The sequence below is a fragment of the Gymnogyps californianus genome, chromosome 1 (assembly GCF_018139145.2).
Source record: "Gymnogyps californianus isolate 813 chromosome 1, ASM1813914v2, whole genome shotgun sequence".
In the NCBI taxonomy this organism is placed as follows: domain Eukaryota; kingdom Metazoa; phylum Chordata; class Aves; order Accipitriformes; family Cathartidae; genus Gymnogyps; species Gymnogyps californianus.
In genome coordinates, this window is record NC_059471.1 from 7,239,842 (window position 1) to 7,262,779 (window position 22,938).

Genomic DNA, 22,938 nt, shown 5'->3' on the forward strand with positions numbered 1-22,938 from the left:
TCTGCTTCGCAACATCCTTGTGAGCGTACCTGAACTTAAGACTTCTTATATGGCCTTCCAAATAAGTCTTAGTCTTTGATTCCTGTCAGCTGAAAATGGCATTTACAATGGCACTATCTGCCCCTCTCTTATTGCCAAAGACTTAGGAATTCCCTTTCTGATTTACACTCTGCTCTCCTCCTCCTGCTCCCTGCTGTAACGTTTCAACATCCCCCACCACTGCGTTACGCCATGTGAATTCGTTTGGTAGTCTTCTCCCTCAAAACAGTGGTGTGTATGTGTGTCGGGTATAAAAAGCAAGGCTTTGGCACTGGGGAGGTTGCAGGCACCTCTGTGAGGAGAGGTCAGGGCTGCCCCTGCCAGACACAGCCGGTTCCAGCCGGCTCCAGTCGGCTCCAACAGCCCCACCAAAAGACACAGCTGGGCCCGTCAGCCAAGTGGATGGTGCCTTTTTAAAAAGGATTCTAGCTAAAGGACAGATCTGGTCATTTAATTTCATTTTTAGTGTTATATTCCTTGTTACAAGCTTCTTTTTGGATCTGGACAAGTTGCTTACCTCCTGTTTCTTATGTTGCCTCTCCATGGAGCAGGGAGTTATAACACCTCACACCCTAGGTAGTCTTCAGGGTAAGGGGAAAACTTCACTGGAGAGTAATTTTCTGCCTGCCTGTGGCTCTGTGGAAGTGCATGTGTGCTCTCCAGCATCAGAGTACATGGTACTAAATGGAAAATGACTCAAATATTTTGCAGAGAAAGGCTATAGAGGTGCAGAGTTATTAAAATGGGGGTGTGAAATGTGAGCTGATGCTACAGCTCAGCCGATCAACATGTCTTTCTTTTCAGTATCAGCCCGTGACAGTATATCATCTCAGATGTCTATCTGATGGTGAGAGTTTTGTGTATCAGTGTGATATACCACATTTTCTCTCTTTGATGAAATGTTAAAAAAAGAATGAGGTATTCTCTCCGGAACAGATTAGGAAATCCAAGGATTATATTGCCTAATGTCTGATACTTTATCTGTTATCCCATATTTACACTAATACATGTGCATTCCCTCCTCAAAGCTTATTTGTTCTTTCTTGCTATCTTTTTTCTCTAGAAATATCGTTATCAAGATGAGGACGCTCCACATGATCATACTTTGCCTCGATTAACCCACGAAGTGAGAGGCCCAGAGCTTGTTCATGTGTCAGAGAAGAACTTGTCTCAAATAGAGAATGTCCATGGATACGTCTTACAGTCGCACATTTCTCCTTTGAAGGTAGGATCAATATTCACTGTGGCTTTGGTCCTCAAATACGAGAGAACATGCAGCATGAAATGCTTGGGAAACTTACTTTGTCATACAAACAGACAAGCTGCTTTTTGAAAGGTATCATTGCAGATTCATTGTCCTGTGATGGGTTTTTAAGGCTTGCTGTAGTATAACAGGTAATGGTTTATTTGGCAAAGCTTTGTGTTGAGATGTGAGCTTTTTGCTTTGAGTGAGATTTTTGCTTGAGCAAAAATCACTCCTGGCAAATGAGCCTTCTTTTCTGTACATTGAGAAAGGAATAACGCAGGTTCTTGGCCTCAATATCACGGTGATTTCAGAATGGCAGACTTCCCTTCCTGATTGTCCTTGTTCAGAAATTGAAAAAAATACTGTAAATGTAACCATCTGATGGAGTCCTGGTTTTTCTGTCTCTCAAAAAGCTACATCAAAGTCATAAGTTATGCCTGAAAAGGGAGCTCATTTGCCACTATTCAGATCCTTACTACTCAAGCACTTGCTGTTTTCTGTGGGTTTTGTTGCAATTCAGAGTGATGTTAACTAAGGCAACTATTTATGAAATATAGAAGGTTTTTCTGTATGTGTGTCTGGTGTCCTCCGATATATCTGGCTGGGCAAAAAGTGTTTATCTTCATGGTAAACCTGTATATTAACTAAAAAAGAAATTAATTTCTGAAAATTATATTTGTTCTTCAATAAGACTGCAGTAGTTTGAAGATGTTCCTAAATCTTCTCTGAAAGGAGCATAGATGGACTGATGAGCATGATGGTTTTCCTATTTTATTTTCTACTAGGCCTGGGAAGGGGGAAAAAATAAGAATATTTTTTACTAGAGGTGGTGATGTTCTGGGTAATGGTTTTATTCCGCCAATTAACTAAGCAGCAAACAAGGCAGATAGGCTTTGCTCCTTCTGGTGCTCAAAGCCTGTGAAAAGTACATCGCTTGCCTAGCAGAATGATTACAGTGCGGTTACAAGTGAAAGGAAACGTTTATTATTAAAGATTGGTGTGAATGCAGTGGGTGTTCATTGAGCCTTCATGGAATAGCCACATGAATCAATCTTTGTCCTCTGCTTTTGTTGTTCCTGTGTGTAGTTTGTATGTTGTTTGTCTTTTCATGTTCTAGCAGCTTTCTGAGTTGCTTACCTAACTTCTACTGCAGAAGCCAACAGTATCAAGCAGTGATATATCTTCTTACGCTGAAGTAGATCAATTTAGTTATTAGGAAGGGATTACCTCCATGTGGCCTCTGTGTAACCTCAGGGGACAATCACAGACAAAGCAATTTCTTGCCTGGAAGGGAAACATCCCTGCTCCTCTAGGGCTCCTTGAGTATTAAGATTATAGTGGTGCTTCTTATTCATGAAAGTCAAAAACAGATATTTTTCTTCACATTTGGAGACATTCAAGTAAGGCTGCATGATCCAAGCTGATAATGCAGCAATGATGATAAAAAGTTTATTATGAAGTGAGATGAAGGGTATCCCCAGACATCTACAGTTGCCTTAAAACAGCTCCCAGTCTGATTTTCTCTTGTGACAGGAGAAAGTTGTTGTCTGCTGCTGTTTTCTGAAGTGATGGGAGGAGAGGAGCTATATAGTATTTCCTTTTGGAAATAAGTGTCTTCTGGAAGTTCTCTCCTCAGCCTGAAGATTTCTGTCTTTGACTCTGTCCCTTTCCATTCTTTCCTTCAGATTCATAATGTCTTACGCCTGCCACTTAATCTAAATTTAGTAATTTGTCTCTTCAGATGGCTTTGAAGTTCCTGCTTTCTTTCTTTTGCGGTCTATGTCCTGTCTTTTAACCTTCAGTAGAGAATTAGCTCAGGAGGCTGGAGTAAACCTTTTACTAGAGCTCATGGCACTACGGTACCCTTCCTATCTAAAACAGAATCATAGAATCATAGAATTATAGAATAGTTTGGGTTGGGAGGCACCTTAAAGATTCATCTAGTTCCAACCCCCCTGCCATGGGCAGGGACACCTTCCACTAGACCAGGTTGCTCAAAGCCCCATCCAACCTGGCCTTGGACACTTTCAGGGATAGGGCATCCACAGCCTCTCTGGGCAACCTGTCCAGAGCCTCACCACCCTCACAATAAAGAACTTCTTCCTTACATCTAATCTAAATCTACCCTCTTTCAGTTTAAAGCCATTACTCCTTGTCCTATCACTACATGCCCTTGTAAAAAGTCCCTCTCCAGCTTTCCTGTAGGCCCCCTTTAGGTACTGGAAGGCTGCTATAAGGTCTCCCCAGAGCCTTCTCTTCTCCAGGCTGAACAACCCCAGCTCTCTCAGTCTGTCCTCACAGGAGAGGTGCTCCAGCCCTCTGATCATCTCTGTGGCCCTCCTCTGGACCTGCTCCAACAGGTCCATGTCCTTCTTATGTTGGGGGCCCCAGAGCTGGACGCAGTACTCCAGGTGGGGTCTCACAAGAGTGGAGTAGAGGGGGAGAACCACCTCCCTCGACCTGCTGGTCACGCTTCTTTTGATGCAGCCCAGGATACAATTGGCTTTCTGGGCTGCAAGCACACTGCCGGGTCACGTTCAGCTTCTTCTCAACCAACACCCCCTAGTCCTTCTCCTCAGAGCTGCTCTCAATTCATTCTCCACCCAGCCTGTATTTGTGCTTGGGATTGCCCTGACCTATGTGCAGGACCTTGCACTTGGCCTTGTTGAACTTCATGAGGTTCGCGCGGGCCTACCTCTTAAGCCTGTCAAGGTCCCTCTGGATGGCATCCCTTCCCTCCAGCGTGTCGACCACACCACGCAGCTTGGTGTTGTTGGCAAACTTGCTGTGAGGGTGCACTCAATCCCACTGTCCATGTCGCTGAGAAAGATGTTAAACAGCGCTGGTCCCAATACCGACCCCTGAGGAATGCCACTCGTCACTGGTCTCTGCTTGGACATAGAGCTGTTGACTGCAACTCTTTGAGTGCGACCATCCAGCCAATTCCTTATCCACCAAGTGGTCCATCCATCAAATCCATGTCTCCCCAACTTAGAGACAAGGATGTCATGCGGGACAGTGTCAAATGCCTTGCACAAGTCCAGGTAGATGACATCAGTGGCTCTTCCTGAATCCACCAACACTGTAACTCCATCATAGAAGGCCACTAAATTTGTCAGGCATGATTTTCTTTTGGATTCACTTTTGTTTCTGGGAATTGGCTGAAATCCCTGTTCAGAAGCTTTTTGTCACGGTGATTTCCACATACTTGAGAAACAGCATTCCAAACTCTCCAAAATCCAATCAGAGTTAGTTGTTGTCTTGAATTACAGACTTTCCATCCTATTGTCTGATATCATTAAGTAGTCCGCTCTCTTCTCAGCAGTATTGTGTAAACATGGCTGTGCTGAATAATGGCTAAATCTGAGGCATACTGCCTCTCAACCCATAGCGTGCCTTCCTAGGGAAATGTAAAATACTGGTTTTTAAAGATTGGCTGGATAAGTGTGCCTGCAATTTAAATATTTCGTTGCCTTGTGTGAGAGGTGGAACTGCTGGAATCCTACTCTGAGGATATATAACAAATGCTGGGGTCCAAATACAGCCTGTCAGCTTCTTAGGAGTGAGAAGACACTGGCAGCTGCAGTGGGATAAAGCTGTCAGGAAACTCCGAGAGCTGGGTGCACTGGAAAGGTTGACTCGTTCTGCCCCAGTTTTCTGAATACAGGTCAGAGCATTTGGTGCAAAGGGAAAACGTGTGTAAATGAAAGTCACACGTTTGCTTGTACCAAGAGATGGATCGCACACCTCCTGTGTGTCACTAGGACTGTCTGTCTGACCAGCCACCCACCCGGCAAGCACGTTGCGTGAGAAGGGGGTGGCTGTCTGACTGAGTGGGGATAAGTCACTGCCTGACTTCGCGTTTCGCTGCCTGAATTTCACAGCGGGGTCTGCAGCACCAGGGGGCAGCTCTCAAAGAATTTTTGAGGCAGGCTTTTGTGTTTAGCGGCTGCAAAATGCCCTGATGACGGGATGATTTGCCCAATATTTTAATGTTTGAAATAGTATCATAAAAGAAAAATGTTTGAGCATAAAAATAATCTAGTAAAAGACGCTTTGGAGTCAAAGTGTTGTCCCAAGGCCAAGCCACATATCCATCTTAATCATATCACTTTTCCTAAGTGACTTGAGTTTGGCAGAGGAAAGAGTTGCTTGTTTCCATACGTTTGTGTTCATTTGGAAAGAAATCTGCAAAGATCATGCAATCAGAAAACTGCCTTTCAGGGTGGCTGGTTCCAGCCCCCGCAAGTGACCAGTACCCACAGCCGTCTCTGGAAACCATAGGTGTTATACTTTGTCTGTATAGGTAGACTGCTTGCTACCATCACCCTGCCTGTGCTCCACGTTTCCAGTGAACACCTCAGTGTGCATCCATAAGCCAGCTTGACAGCTTGAGCACAGACTTGCATCATTACAGTGACAAGTTTTATGGATCTTTGAAGTTCAGGCAGAGAGACCATGGGCCTGTCTATAGCCCTGTGTACATCTCCAAGTAAAACATTCCAGGGATTCTTGAAAGACTTTCTAACACTCAGGATGGAAGGATTCAGCCCATCTTTTTTAACATGTGTGATTCAAAATGCCTGATATAGTCCATGTTGCATAGAACAGATGCATCTTAAATTTGATATCAAGTTGCTGTGTACAAATTGTTAAAGAACTTGGCTGTAATTTCATATTCCAGATTATGTGGTTTGATGTAGTCCAGAAATATCCCAGTGGAGCTCGTCATTATTGATTACTTCAGAAGTCTTTTTTAGATACCAAAATATAAAAAGAATTTTCTTTAACAACCTTACACTAGTTTTGTGTGCTGAATAATCAGAAATCTGGTCCTCAGACATTCTGAAAATCTCTTTGAGACACTCAGATACTGATTATGATAAACACTGTTTAGGAATGTGAATAGGTTTTCTCATATTGATGTTAGACATGTCTTGTTATCTTTCAAGTACCTAAAATCTAATATGCACTAGCCAGATTACTTCCTTTCAGAAGATAATAATGAGCAAGAACAGTTGTGCTGAAAACTAGACCCTCTTTTCACTGTAATTTTTACTTCTGTAACTTACAGATCTTTTGTATTAACTTTGCTTTTCTACTGTCCCGTAGCATTTCCTGTACACTCAACTCAGTTCTGGAAAATGCTTAATTTTAGAAAGCTGCAAACTTCTGTTAAAGGTTGATCTACTTATTAGTGTGGAGAAGATAAAATTTACAACAGCTTCAGCAACTTTGAATGTCAAACACTGATGTTGTAAAGGCAGTTTTCAGTTATGTGACTGTATTAACATTTGGGAAAATGCTAACATTCGAGAAGTTTTGTGAAAGAGAGAGTTGCCATATTAAGATGATAAATGTTCTTTGCAACTTATGCAGTTGATGAAATTGCGTTTTATTAATCTGTTAAAGGAAAAAGTATGTAATGGAATGAAAAGATAGTTTAAAATAATTTCCTTGCACTTTCCCTCGTTTGACACTAGATGGTGCAGTAAGCTCAGAATCCTTTGCTCTGCAGCTCTAACGCTTCAGTGACACGCTATGGAGGTTTTTCTTACATGGTTTAGAAAGTGCTAATTCAGTAAAAATGCCTTGTTAGAAATTAGGTGTCTTGTGAATCCCTGGTGTGTTGGGAAATCTGAATACAACACAACCATACCTGAAATTCAGACATGCAAGTTCTGTCTCTAAATTAAATGCGCCTCTCTTTCCCTTCCTCCTAGGAATAGAGCTAATCAGTGTTCATTAAATGAACGAAAACTCTGGCTTCTAAATGAACCTTATTAGTATTATTGTGATGTTAGATTTATTTTTGTTTTAAGTATATTCCGATTCCTTTACATAAGCCTAAAAGTAAAAATCCATGTAAGAATCTTGCATCTCCTTGGTTGCCTGAACATTTTAAATGTCAAGGTACTCCAGCTATCTCCACATTGAGTTCAAGCATCAATGGCAGTTGTGCAAAAACAAGTAGCCAGGTAAATTATTGTTATTATCTTAGCCTAAGATATTTTCAAATAACGAACTTCAGAAACCTCTTCAGTTGCCTCATGTTTGATGGCCGCACTTTCTAGAAGGGAAGGAGCCGCTCTGGATATTCCTCCTTTTCTTTCTGTCCCAGGGTGCTGTCCTGCAGCTTAGCAGGGTTGCTGACAGCCTACAGAAAGTCAGGATTGATGGAATGACTTTCCACTGGAGAGAGGGAAAAACCGTCTCCACATGGAGCAAATGGGCAATTCATTTGCTTAGTGGTCTCCAAAGTTAAGGGTAGACATGAATTGACATTTGTGCAAATTGCTTTTCAGAAGGAGATTTGCTTCTCCCATCACCACAGCACATTGATTCCATTTGTTCTTTTTCCTTGATGACGGCAAAAGCCCCTATCTTACCCATTACTTGAGATTCTCTGTATCTAGTGGGGAAAAGGTGTTTTGTTTCTGCTCCAAGCCAGATCTCTCTCTTTCCCAGCTCCCATCTTCTGATAAGTGTGTAATGTGTCCTTTGCACACCTATCATTCTTCTTTTTATACACCTCGGTGCAGGCAGGTCATTCCTGGGAAGGCTCATGGAATCTGGCACGCCCTCTTTTCTGTCTCTCATGAAACAGCTTTTTCGTCATCTCTGAAGCCTTCCGTGTCCGAGCGTGAGTCAGGCCTCACTACAGTGCTTGCTGTGCTTCTCTGACAAATTAACGAAGATGGGGAAAGAGGCTCTGAGGATGAGCCTGGAAGATTAATTAACCTGTGAAAAACGTCTTAGCCTGAGCTTCCTGGAAACTGTCATAAAGAGTAATTTTTTGTGTCTAAAAACATAGATTAGTTAAGAGCTATTTATTTCATGAATTAACATTGACTTCAATAAAAATTGAGTTCTAGAGAAATAAGGTCAAAACATTCTATACCGATTTTTTTTCAGATGCAACATTTCCATTTCTCAATTCAAAAAATTTTTGTGGACTATTGTTTTACTATTGAATTCTGTATAAAATACTAAGAAGTCATGCACTGGTCACAGGTAGTGAAAATTGCAGACTCCAAGACTCTCATGATGTTGCAGTGGATCACGTGAGCTGTAGAGTAACTCGAGATGTTGCTGCATAGAGCTGCAAAACATTAGAAAATACACTCAACAGGCCTGTGTAGCTGTTTTAAATGATAAATTGCAGGAAAGTCCTCTGCTCATGTAATTGTAAATACCTCTAGCTACCAGGGAACCAAATTTACACAGGAAAAGCTAGTTGCTGCAGCTTTCAGCATTACCATGCCTGATACTCCTGTGTAAATACAGTTCCTAGTGCTTTTGGGGGGATCATCTAACTGATAAGAAACGCCATTTATTTTCCCAGAGCTGCTGAACGTTCTTAATTCCTGTTACTGGGAAAGAACCCCATGTTAGAGGTGAAGATCAGATAGGGAAGAGAACAAGATAAGGCTGAATTCGTTTTAATTTCTGTTGTTCAGGTGTGACAAACAGTTGAGGCTGTGCCATAGCACAGGCTGTTCTTCCAGAGCAAAGATGCCGCATTTCAGAGGCTCTTAAGAGCCGTGGAGGACTGTGAGAGGCTGACGCTTTGTTACATGTCAGGAACAGAAGTCTGAAGTTTTCTCTTGCAGTTACAAAATTAATTGGGGTTATATAGAGGACATACTAATGTATGCATGGATATATTAGCAAGCCATCTAAAATTTAAGCTTGCATCCTTTTCTTTGCTTACACTGACTACATTTCATAAGTATAGCTAATCTACATGAAGCATTTTTTTAGCCCCAGGGTGGCTCAGCCTAGTAGCAATGATCTTATAATAATACTTTTGTTCTCTGCCCTGGTAGCTTCCTAGCTTTTGTGTTTTGGGGTTGGTGGGGGGGGGTTGTCTTTTTTTTCCCCTCTCCTTTTTAATATGCATTTATTGGCAAAGCCCCATGCTGCAGTCTGTATCCGTTAGTGAATTCCACTGAATATTCAGTAGGTTGCTTCATTAAGATACAACACTTGTTACATGTTTAATCATGTACTGCTTTTCTCTTATCTCTTACTGTAACAGCAGATAAGCATATATCATAGATCTGTATCTGTGATCTATGTTTTTTAATATAAAAATGCAATCGGATTAAAAAGAGACAAAGGAAACATACAAATGTGCCTATGCTTGTTCTTGCTCTTAGAGAAGTGGCAAAAGTAGCTCTGAATTTTTATTTTATTTCATTATGTTTCAAGGCAAAATAAGCAGCTTATAAATTAGTATTCTGAACAATATTTTGTGTCTCAGTTTCATGTGGGCAGGAATGTCTTCCATTTTTGCAATCCTTGTCTTACTCTAAAGAAAGTCATAAAATGGTGCAAAATTTGAATGTTACAGTGAGGAATAGTTACTAAAGAAGAATAGTTTTGGTTTTTTGTCATCATAGCTAAGTCCATTGTTTTGTGTGCTTGATTTTTTTGCCATGGATTTCTGATTGATGTCTTTCCACATGATTTATGTTGTTGCAGACAGTATCTTGTTATCTCTCTAGGTTCTGAGAGAATTAAAAAGAAACCAAATAGAATTGCTTCTGTCAGTGGGTGATTTAATTGCAGAAATCTCAGCAACTTAAGGTAAACCTCAGGCATTGCAATCCTTTATTTTTTGGCAAAATAAATGATTAGCTCTGATGGACACAAGCAAAGCAAATTCTGACAGTATCTACTAGCCTATTATATGCTGTTAGATTTGCCTGAAGAATAAAGAAAGGAATTTTCAAAGGAATTTGAAAATATTTTCAGGCTATGGACACTGTTTACTTTATATGGGATTCCTAGGTATTGAAGGTCTTTTCAAATGTTAATCTGAATTGCAGTTTCAGGAGACTTTCTCTGTTCTTGATCTACTGGGTGCTTTATCCATTTGTATTAATTGGCTGTTTTATCTTTTATTCTTTTCAGATAGTAGATTTCTCCTTAAGGGTAGCCTTGTTCCTGAATCTTATTTTTTGAAAAAAATCTGATATATTGCAAATATTTCTGGCCATGTCTCTCACTTATAATCAAGAAAATGAGATTCCAGGAATGTCTTTTTCTCCTTGTCTTTCTGTAATGTTTTACATAGTACTAGTTAGTACTCCTTGCTTCCCTGTAACTCATTGAGCTGTTTTTTCCTTGAGGTATTGGTCATATGAAATACTAATAGAATATTAAATAAACAGAGAGAGATGTACTATTAGAAAGGTGGGGTTTTTCCCCAGCTGAAATAAATGAAATATATCCAATAAATCCATGGAATCACTACTAGATGCTACAAACATAAGATTTGTATGTTCTCTCAGTTCCTTTCTTCGAGTCTAGGAGTACAAGGATATCAGTATATTTTTAAAGTGTCTGTAATGATGTTTGCCACCTTTCCAAAGTGTTTTGTGACCTACTGATGAAAAGTGCAATAAAGCATCTTGGCCTTATTAGTCAGACTGTAACAGGAGGGCTTTTTCTCCGAGATGTCAGACAGGTTTAACACCAGTTGTTTCCCTAAGCACAGTAGCTGAAATGCCCTTTTGTCAGACTTCAGCTACTACTGACACTTGGGAATGTACTCTACATTTTAAATGAATCATTAAAGTGCCGTAATACCTTTTCACTGAGGAATATCTTGATAATTCACTCACTCAATAGAAGATATATGCGTTTATACATCCAATGATGTGACACATCAAAAACGTTCTGGTTTTGTCAGTATCAGGTGTAAAAGAAAGTACAAAGCAGAAATTTGCAGCTCCAGAAGCTCTGGATGGGTGCAGCCTCCCGGCTGAAGAGGGCAGAATCTGTTTAGTCAGAACTTATGGAAGAATATCTTGGCAGCCTGACTAAGAAGCGCTTAAGCTAATACACATTTTGTTTCCAAGTGCTTCCTTTTTAAACTCCTGTTTCTCGTGGCTCTTATTTCATCTTGCTGTAATGTAGTTTTGTGGACTGTGGAGCTGTGAAAAAAACAACAGAATTTTGGCATTTAAAAGAAAAAAGATCTTTCTGAACTGGCTATTATTTTCCAACTCTTTTCAAGAATCTAGTCTAAATAAGAGTTTTAGAGATTATTGTTGTGTGACATCTTGGTATCAATAGCTAATCGAGACTTCTAAGAAAGATTTTTAAATGGAAAACTCTTTTTGCCATTTGGTTGCCTTCAACATATCTATTTCAGCAGATCACGTTACTTGCTTTCCAATAATCTTTCAAAGACTATTGCTACTGAAGCTGATGCAATTGGGGAAAATGTCAAAAAATAGTCATCAGGCTTGATGACTCAGGTGACTTTTTTTAAGATCTGCACTGTTTACTAACTTGATTTCTCACAGTACTTTTTGCTGTCTTTTCCATTCCCATGCTATTGTTTTTCTTTTCCGTAGTTAATCAGTGTACCTTTTTCTTGTTACTTTTTCTGAATTCTGAATTACCTTCAGGATCCATTCCTGTATTTCTCCTTTAGATATTTCTTCCTTACTTTTCTGTTATATCCATTCCTACACCTACACATGGATCTTGTTAATATTGCAAGCCACCCATGAAGTACAAGTTTGTACCCGGTAGCTGTTAACATGTAACGATTGACGGCCTTCTTGTTCAAGACAATTGCACTCTTATTGATCATTTTGCTTTTTGGCTGCTTTGAGAGAATAGGAGACATGGTTCTCCCTGTCTCCCTTTTGTCGTACATGGTCTTTACGAATAGTTTGTGTTATTTCTCTTACTACTGGAAGGTAGGTTTTCTTCCCCCCAAGCAAAAGCCGTATGGAATACAGTTGAATGTTACCAAGTCTAGTCAATCACAGTTGCCCACTGAAATGGCAGGACTCTGGCCAGCTTTTATTCTACTAAGACTTACAGAAAACTCGGAGCCACAATAGATGCAACTGATTTTTTCCACCAACAGACTCAAGCACACTGAATTGCATCTGTTATCTTCCAAATGTGAAGAGAACGTATCTTTTACGTATATAAGAGCTAGAAGTTAGCTTTTTAGGTTAAAGTGTGTTATGCAGAAAATGACCACATTCTCAAAGAAAATGTACATAGCTGATTTTTTCAAAGCCTCCTGTCCACTACAGTTATTATAAACATCTGCCTGGATTGCTGCATTAGGTTTAATCAGCCCTTAGTGGTTGAAGTTTGTGCTTCCAAATAAAAAATTCATTAAACCTGATAATTGACTTAATAAAATTATTATTATTGATAACATGACATTGGAAAGGCTGAAAAGAGTGACGGTGTTTTCAACAAATAAAGAAATTTCTACTTTGAAGTCAGTGTCACAAATTGTGTCTTTGATCAAGTAGATGAGCAAATGCCAAGCAGGGAAATAGAATTTTCAGTGATAGTACATAGCATGTGAGTATAAAGGCTTATATTAATTACTTGGAATTGGCCAAAATAGCTCAAAGTTAACAACTTAACACTCTAGGAGTGTTAATGTCATCAACTAACTTCTGAAGACCACACTTGCATCCGATTTCACATTCACGTTGCTGCTGTTTCCTCTTCAGCAGTTGTTAGGCAGTTGGCTTCTTTTACTGTTTTGCAATAAATCTGCAGACTGAGAAGCTCTGAACTGAATTAGAGGTTTCAGCTGAAACTGGGTTCTTTGCCTAATTATTATGTTCAGACTTTTACTTCTGTTCTGAAAAGCATTATTTTTTTTCAGTATCTTGGAGATTTGATATTTACTTAAAGCAAATGGGAATGAGTACAGCAAAGTACAGACAAGGGTGTTTCTGCATTGCTTATACTTTACTAATAGCTGTAATGTCAGAGAATGTCTGAAAAACTGGCTCAAGCAACGTCAGTTAAAATACCCAAGACAGGTTTCCATTTCTGAAAGTGCTATTTACCTACACTCTCCTAAAGATACTGGGATTAGTGAATTTTAATCCTGTCTCTATTTTGGAGTGTAAGCTAGGCCACAAGGACTACTAAACACTTGTACCTCAAAGACTAATAAAGAAATAGAGCTGCATATATAGAGAAAGGCAACAATCAACCAGGCAGAGCAGCACATCAGTATTTATGTTTCTATACAGCAGACAAAAAGTGTTGAGCAAAGCAGTAAAGCGTCAGTATGTCAGCCTATTCTTGCTATTAAAAAAGTGAAGTGCTGGGATTCCTTTGGAAAACTTAATTTGCTTTCCATATTCTCCTTCAGCACTTCACATACTGGGAATTTCCACATTTATGCCTTTGGAGGACTGTGCATGTCTGTGCTTAGGGGCCATATCTTCCTCATTTGGAGAGCTGCACAGTCAAACTCCTTTTACAGTGTAGCTGCAGAGAAACAGGATAGATATGTTTCCCAGTACAGAGTTATCTTTCAGACCAGAATGACTTAGAAACTCTACATACTCAGCTGAACTACAGAACCATTGGAAATGTACATCTATGGCTTTCCATAACTTTTCATATACTGACTTTGTCACCACACCTTCTCATACTTTCTTGCTGAAGTGGAATGACTCAGCAGCTGAGTTTCTATGCCAGGTCATTATCTCAAACCAGGGGGGATCTGAGCCAGTTTGGAGCTACATGAAATGCAGCGGGGTAGAGAAACAGCCTGAGGAACACAAAATCCGGGCTTTGTCCCGTTGTTCTTTTCCTGTCTCACTCTCACTGTCTCTGAAAGTTTTTCATTTCTTGCTTCCAGTACAAGATTTTTGTAGGAAAATATATTTTACAAATAGTTGCATGTGAGGAACCATGAGAATGGAAGTTGGCAGTCAGTGGCTGAAGTGCATATGCAGCCACGGGGAAAGAGGCACAAACTGTTAAAATGATAAGGGGGATATTTGAAAATATTTTAGAGCCTACATTTTGCTACCTGACAGCCTGATCTGACTTTGTGATTCTTTAACTGCTCACACCCAGACCATTGGTATGTCTGCAATGTTATTTAAATGTATTTCTTTTGACAGTACAGTAATATTAGGGGTGAATAAACTAGAGTATCTGCCATAAACCTGGTATCACAGCATGCATAGAGATCATTTCACCTTTTCTGGTTTTTAACTCAGTTAAAGCTATCTTAATACAGATAATTCTGGCAATTGGAACCCAGGTTTTACTCAAGTTATTCAATTAAGCTGAAATTGCTTGTAATGTAGTACCATAATTGTAGCAGAGGCATCATTGGAAGATGGTTAAGTAGGTGAGATACTAATTAAATTCTTCTGAACTTCAGTAATTTAATATTCAAAGGAGGCTGAGCCCATATAGGAGCTGCTCATTGCATTGCCACTGGGGATTACAGAGGAAGAAACCTTAACAAAAATAGCAGCCTCCAAATGATTTTTGCTGGACTTGTCTGACTGAAATTTGGGGTTTGTTAGTATTGCTCCACCATTCTAGATACAAACACGGTGGGTCACATCCGTCTGTGGGTGAACTCTCTGCAGACTTCAGTAAGATCATGTGTGGGTGGATAAGTACAAAATTTTCCCAAACACTGCTAAACCCTGGGATGATGGTTGTGTTTATATATAATCTTGAAAAGCTGGGCTCTTTTATATTCAGGCTTTTGGGAGAAGTAGTTTTCAGCCTAATTTAAGCAGGAATACAGCTCCCTTTGATTTTCAAAGGACTGTAAGCCACAAACTCTTTTAAATTCTTTTTGAGGATCTCATCTGATAATAAAATGAGAGGTGTGGGAGAGGATGAAATTCATCCATTCTTGGAGTCATCCTCCTGTAGCACAGCTCAGATTGTCTTATCTTTGCTACATCAAGATTATTGACCAGGTTATTAGTGCAGTCCTTCCAGGCCCCTGAATACATCAAAGCAAATATTCCACTGCCCTTCTCATTATAGCTATCAGTAATGATCTAAGCAAGACTGGTCCAGAGATTCCTCCCTAGATGCATATTCTTTCCAAGCCTCTTAATTCAATCTGACTGATGATGATGATAATTTAGGTTATAGTATTACCCGGGGGCTATGATTGTAGCGCAGAGTTCCATTGTCCTAAGCACTATACAGACAAGGAAAAACTTAAATGTTGTGATACCACGGAGTTGCCCAGGCTAAAAACAATACAAGTGAGCAGAAATTAATAGGAATCCCTGTGTATATTCAAATTTTATCTACTAATCTATCTACTATAATCAAATTATATCTACTTTTTAACTATTGTATAATTCCTTTGTAATTTCTTTAGCTGGAGATGTTCATATCTCGAGGCTGAATTATAGACCAGTGCTATCTTGTTACATTTATTGGCTTTTCCCCATTAGCACTGCACTGATGCTTTGCATCTCACTGAGTGAGAAACACACGGACAAATATACACATTTTGAAAAAAAAAAAAACTTGGTGTTAATTGAAAATAGTTCTGAGAATAGAGTCCCTTTTTAACTAAAGAGACCTAAACAGTAAGAATCTGCCATGATTGCTCAATGTAGAAATTAACCCCCTAACTAACATACTACCACTTAATGTGTTAATTAATTAATGTCCTTGATTTAATTCTCCACATGTGTTGAACCGAGTTGATGAGTGTTACTATACTTGCAATTAGATGGGTTTTTCAACATAATTTTCATCATAATGGTTAGTATAAATGAGTTTTCTTAATTATGGTAGGGTGAATGTTTCATTAAGATGCTTGAGATGTAGTATAACAATGTTTGGCACATCCTTGTGGGGACCTTTTGTTCACAGGGACACCCATCTCCACCTCTTTTCTCACAAACTCTTTCTGCTGATGTTTGTTGGCCTACTAGGTGTGATATTGAAGATCTATGACAGGTAGATGGTCTAATCCAAATTCTCCATAATGTTATTTATTGGCGTGTTATAGTTATTATTTAGTAATGTGTTTAGTGTTCTGACACTCTCTGCCTTCTGGGACTGCTCGTGGAGGGCATCATGGTGTACTGTAATTCTGTTCTCTGGCAATGTCTTGGGGGTAGCAGTGGCATTTGAACCTGTGATAAGATCTTATTAAGAAGAAATAAGTTAACAATTTGCTATATAAAACCAAAAATCGTTAGGGCAACACTTTATGGAATGTCGAAATGCAGAATTCGCAAATAGTTCTTATACTCTGGAAATGCTTTCTCTTCCCCTAGAATTGCCTGTTTGCTTGGGCAGGCAGTGTCTTTCCTGGCTTCCTTTCCCCATAAGACGTGTGGTCTCCTGAATGACTGCTTTGCCATCTGTTTGACTGTGAGGAAGGAGAAGATTCACTTGCTGAGGGACACGGTGGCTACCCGGGCAGCTATGTCTTGTGGCTGAGTCTGGGGCAAAAATGAGCATTTGAGGAAAAATTAAAAAGATAGAGAAGACAGGAAATAATATTCTTCATGTTTTTAATCCCACCCCCATCCCGAATTTAGCCTTTCTATGCCCTGCATCTACCCTGCAGCTCATACTTCACACTCTTTTTGCCAATATTACACTACAAATAAAGATGGGGAAAGTGCTGGAGGCATTGGACAACGGTGTTTTGCATTTCTAACGTTGCTAAAGGACTGATCAGTGTAGGTGCAGTGCCAGACCATGCTGACCCTGTGTATTCATGCTGTATTTCATCCAGTCTCATTTATTTTTCTGAAGTGTTAAGGTCATAGAGCAGGAATCTACCACCCACTTGTCCTCATCATTGTCTTTGCTTAGCCTTGGACTATCAGCGTCAGTGGCTCTTTTGCAGATTTGGGGGGGTTGCAGGGGTCCAAACCAGTCTCCTGAGAGCTCCTAGGACTGTGGATGTGCATTAGGGCCAAAACATGGTCCTAGAAGCAAAGAACTGTATCTGCTTGGTAGAGTCTGTTTTCCAGAGATATAAGTAAATTTGCAGTTGGGGTAATTTAACTCTAGATTTTTAAGAGTTGGTGGTATTGTATATTTGCAAAAGAAAAAAGTAGACAAAAATCTTTCTCTCTTACAGGTAGTATTAATTATACAGAAGAAGATGGCTGATGGGTAGTTAATAAAAATATGCAGTATCATAGCTCTTTCATTCAGAGAACTGGATGGTAGCAAATGTTTATCTGTCTTTTAAGAAACACTAGGGATGATCTTGGGAATTACACATCAGAAAATCTGTGCCAGATACTTTTAATGAGATAAATGTAATGGGAACAAACAGTAATAGCTTCTGTAAAGGAAAAACAGGTTTCTTTTAACTTAATGGAATCTCTGATAGTGTCAGTAAATTAGTAATAAGTGGAAAAGAGGCTGAAGTCGTTTATTTGTACTTACTAAATAATTTTGACAAAGTCCCATCACTCTAAGCTGCTAAGGAAAGAAAATCTTTCTGAAAATAAAATAAAATACTAGGGAAGATTAGAATGTAAGTGATCAAAACAATTGAAAGAAATGAATGGACTATTTGCAATATGGCAAAAGGGAAGCTAAGGTTATTCTAAGACAACCTGGACCAGGGAAAGTCTATACACATTTTGAAATCTGTCCTAGGCTGGGCTATAGAAATACGAATATTGTAATTATTTGTGAGGGAAATAGCTAGACAGGCACAGGGCAATTTGCAGATGGCATACAATTACTCTGGATAGTGAAAACAAGACAAAGCTGTAAGGCATTTCAGATGAATTAAACAGATCTGGAAGAATAGGCAGAAGATAAAATGTAATTTTGAAAAATATACATCTCTACAATGGAAAAGGAAATATAAATTACTCATATATACTTAATTAACTGAACGTTTTAGAGATGGCTTATAGCTTTGTGGACAAATGTTTAAGTACAGCAGTGACTGAATTCACTAAGCAAAATGTTTAGAAATGAATGGCAAAAATCAAGAACTATTGAAGTATTGAAAACATTCTTATGCAATAAGAAGTTCTATAACATAAAGCTTTTAGAAAGCTTTGGAAAGCTATGGAAAAAGTAGGAAAGGAAATACACAAATTGCAATGGGAAAAGAAAAAAAGTACTTTTTTATGTTTTCCAAACAAAATCCTGTATTACGCCATGATGCTAATTTTTGCCCCCTTCTCTGATTTTCTTCCCCTTTCGTAATTTTCAATCAAATCTGAAAGAGGTCAGTGCTTGAAAAGAAATTCCTATGACTTCCATAAAAAGAGGTAACCAAATAGAGGAAAGATATAGCATAAACTCATCTGGTATTAGATACCAGTGAATCAATACAGGTAAGTATGAGAGGTGGCAGAGTGAGAGAGAAAGAGAGAAAATGTGAAATTTCCGCCACAGCAGAAGCTTCCGTTGGAGGTAACACCTTATTAGACATCAGAATTTAACAACACAACTCAAAGCCATAAGAAGGGAGCTCTTGTTTATTCTGCTGCTCATAGGTCTATTTGTTTGAAATCTGGAAATATTTCATGAGAGAACATGAAAAATCAGGACCTCTCAGATAGGAGTTTAAAAAGTCAGAACATATGAATCATATGCAACTGTGCAGATGGACAGGAAATTATAATTTAGTGAGGTTTTCAGTTAAGCTGTAGAGTACAATGCATGTTGCTGCCCCATAGGTCTCTCTCTGATAAAACAGGTCTCTGTTTAATAGGACATAATAACCTGTCATATATAAGCTTTTCAAGGTTGTGCAGATTGGAAACTCCAGAAATCTGCTGGCTCAGGGGTAATTTCTGGAATTTGCAGAAGAAAAAAAAAAACAGCTGCAGTGTTTGAAATTCCTTCTTAAGAGGTGAATTAGGCACACTAAAGTCTGAGATGGGCTTAAAAGTTGCAAGTTGTTTAAAAATAATAAAGATTTTCTTTTATTTGTTTTATTTTTGATTCCTGGACTCAAAGGTCTTATGGTAATGGAAACTATGAGAATATGTTACTCTGTAAAAAGACAGATTTTCCCATAATTACATGCCTCCAGTTTACTAGACTCTCAAAAAAATGAATATTGGCATCAGTGACAGTATGGTCTTAAGTGCTTCATAGAAGAGAAACATGATGTATTGCTTTCAGTTCTTTACAATTCACTCATACGTAAGAACCTCCACTGCTATTTTACGATATGTTTTTATACCAGAGATATATGCTCATTGTATGTATAACCAAAATAAAGTGTTATGCATGTGTATCAGTTGAAACTTTACTTGTGAATTTTATGATGTGTTTTTATGATGCTCTTAACAAAACTTTAACATTTTTCAAACAAATAGATCATTGAGAAGGAATTGCATTTGGAACATTCCTGTTACCTTTCTGCATCATTGACTGATGAGATCATACAGGGATTGAGAGAAACAAAACATATTTTAGTGAAAGTAGTCTGGTTGTCTACTAATTTCATTTAGTAAAAGCCGGTAATAATCATCTCTTTAAGTTCAATGTTCAGACTTCAAAGCCTTGAAGAAACGGAAGGAGTAATTTTCTGTTGTACCTTTAGAGGTCGCACAAGTTAATGCACAACTTCACTCGCTCCAGAGTTACTGCTATAGAGCAAATAAAATTGTAAGGTTTTTCCTCTCAGTTTACTAGTTTCAAGAAAGCCAACCAAACAAAAAAAGCTGATCCTACAAGATGGCGGTACCTTCTTGTGGGTTTTGCTGTACAATTTGACACTTTATCTTGTTCTAGAAGCTGTTCGCTGAATTAATAAACATTTTGTGATATTTCTGAAATATTTAAGGAGTTGTATCATGTTTAAATATGGGGAAAAACTGATTTCTTTTTCTTGGTCTTAAGTGACATGGCTGCAACAAAACTATACTTTTCAGTACAAAAAAAATCCACACGTGCATATTTATTGTCAGAAATGATAGCTTAAATCCAAGAATCTAACTACATGGAGTGTTTACCATGAGTACAGATGGTGACACTTTTAGTAGTAAATTTGCCACAAAAAGCTATTTCAGTCTTACTTTAAAATTTTCAAGTCAAAGTCAAAAATAATTTCATCTGAATAAAGGAGAAGAAAAAAATCAGAAATAACAGTGGTTTGTATTGACATTTTTAATGTAAGGTTTGTTTTGGAAAAGTCAAAACATTTTATTTCAAAGCTGCAAAATAATTTTTGACTTGTCTTTTTAAACTGGCATTCTGAAATGGAGAAAAATATCCAAAAGTAAACATAACAAAAGAAATAATGTTCCCTCTTCCAGATAAAAGCTTTTGTATTGAACTGAATTAAATATTTCAGGTCTACCTGATCTGATTTCTATCTTTGTTCAGCTATTCAATGAATAATCCATTATTTGCACAGGTTTACGGGGAACATGTGACAAAATATGTACGGACTTTCTGAGAATGCGTGCAGCAAACCTTTTAGTTTTGATCTTTATTTTGATTTATGAAGATATAGAATAAAAGTTACCTTCACATCTTAACTACAGACAATTTCCACGCTGAGTACTGTGAACTCCAGAATAGTAAACTCTTTCAGTGTACGCAATGAACCACCTATGGCTGACTTTGGCAAAATCTGCGGTTCTGCCACATAAATACTGCATTCCCATTCTGCTCTTGGCACAATATGTTGGGTTATTTGCTAAATGTTCATGAGACACCCCCCCAAAAAAACCCAAAAGAGTCTCACTTATCATCTTGTCACTGAGGTTTAAACCTGGTTTTGGAAATGTTCAGCTGTTTAATGTTGCACATCTATGAGGATTTTTAAGTATAAGTCATCATGTGTCCTTTCAGCACCATGGTCCAAAGGGTAAGGAGAATATGGCTTGGAAGTGAGAGATGAGAGGTGCCATTTCTGGGGTTTTTTTAAGTCCAGGGTAAATGGATCAAGTCTCTTGCCTTTGATATCCACATACATAATAGGGCAATATAATTAACTACTGTATTTGGGAATGCACTTGAATATATACAGTTTTAAATTGTTACGGCTCAGTTTTTCAGTCTTTTAAGTTTTCCAGCTGAGGTATCTGGTGTGCTGACAGCCAGCTCTGAGGTTAGGGTGATGCGCGTTCAGGCAGTGGGAAGGCTGTGTAAAAAAGTCCCTAACGGATATCACATATCGTGTACTCCACTGTAGCTTGAATCCGAATCTTGGAATTACCAATTCATAGTTCTGTGCTCCTCTGCTATGCCGCAGTCTTTGGTTACAGTCCTTCCCTCTCTTCTCCCATCCACCCCTCAGCAAATGAAAAAAGACAGGTTTTACATTAGCTCAGAAAGGCTTTCTAAGATCCAATCTTCTGTGAAAAATACTTGGTTCTACTTACAGTACTGTATATATTAAAACTTCTTACATTTAGAGTCAAAGGAAATGACAAAATTTTTCTTTTTACATTTATAACATACCTTGTAATTAATTAGAGGATATGGAGATTATGCTCTGACAAGTACTTTATAAAATGTCATTCATAAACTATTTGCCTGAGTCATCTTTTATAGACTTTACCTTTCTAAATAATTTGTTGGGTTTTTAAAAAAAACAACAACTATGTGATAATAATTATACATACCTGATCTGTCATGACATTTTGAATTAACCACAGTAAGGAAAAAATTGAGAATCAGCCAGACAAAATATAACTCTTGTCAAGTGTGAACAAGTCTTTTTGAAAAGGGAAAAAAAAGATGGTCAAATAACAAGTGTGTATTGGGTTTGCATGGCAAGGTTTTAGTAGTGGGGGGGCTACAGGGGTGGCTTCTGTGAGAAGCTGCTAGAAGCTTCCCTCATGTCTGACAGAGCCAATGCCAGCCGGCTCCAAGATGGACCCACTGCTGGCCAAGGCTGAGCCCAGCAGTGACAGTGGTAGCGCCTCTGCGGTAACATATGTAAGAAAGGGGAAAAAAACCTGTGCAGCAGCAACTGCAGTCGGAGAGAGGAGTGAGAATATGTGAGAGGAACAACTCTGCAGACACCAAGGTCAGTGAAGAAGGAGGGGGAGGAGGTGCTCCAGGCCCGGAGCAGAGATTCCCCTGCAGCCCGTGGGGAAGACCATGGTGAGGCAGGCTGTCCCCCTGCAGCCCATGGAGGTCCACGGTGGAGCAGATATCCACCTGCAGCCCGTGGAGGACCCCACGCCGGAGCAGGTGGATGCCTGAAGGAGGCTGTGGCCCCGTGGGAAGCCCACACTGGAGCAGGCTCCTGGCAGGACCTGTGGCCCCATGGAGAGAGGAGCCCAGGCTGGAGCAGGTTTGCTGGCAGGGCTTGTGACCCCATGGGGGACCCATGCTGGAGCAGTCTGTTCCTGAAGGACTGCACCCCGTGGAAGGGACCCATGCTGGAGCAGTTCGTGAAGAACTGTAGCCCATGGGAAGGACTCACATTGGAGAAGTTCATGGAGGACTGTCTCCCGTAGGAGGGACCCCACGGTAGAGCAGGGAAAGTGTGAGGAGTCCTCCCCATGAGGAGGAAGGAGCGACAGAGACAACATGTGATGAACTGACCGAAACCCCCATTCCCTGTCCCCCTGCACCATTGGACGGGAGGAGGTAGAGAAAATTGGGAGTGAAGTTGAGCCCAGGAACAAGGGAGGGGTGGGACAAAGGTGTTTTAAGATTTGGTTTTATTTCTCATTATCCTGCTCTGATTTGACTAGTAATAAATTAAACAAATTTCCCCAAGTCGAGTTTGTTTTGGCCGTGACAGTAATTGGTGAGTGATCTCCCTGTCCTTATCTCGACCCACGAGACTTTCGTTATATTTTCTCTCCCCTGTCCAGCTGAGGAGGGGAGTGATAGAGCGGCTTTGGTGGGCACCTGGCATCCAGCCAGGGTCAACCCACCACAAAGTGATGAAA

At 39.4% G+C, this 22,938-nt stretch overlaps 1 protein-coding gene across 2 annotated transcripts in view; it reads left to right on the forward strand.

Annotated features, from left to right (window-relative positions):
* The window catches only part of DLG2 (discs large MAGUK scaffold protein 2), a 1,037,179-nt gene that overhangs the window by 468,262 nt on the left and 545,979 nt on the right, over positions 1-22,938 (forward strand). For both annotated transcript variants that reach the window (XM_050914840.1, XM_050914880.1), the window contains one exon: positions 1,103-1,264. In XM_050914840.1, coding sequence (XP_050770797.1) covers positions 1,103-1,264 — 162 coding nt within the window. The remainder of the gene's footprint in view (positions 1-1,102; positions 1,265-22,938) is intronic.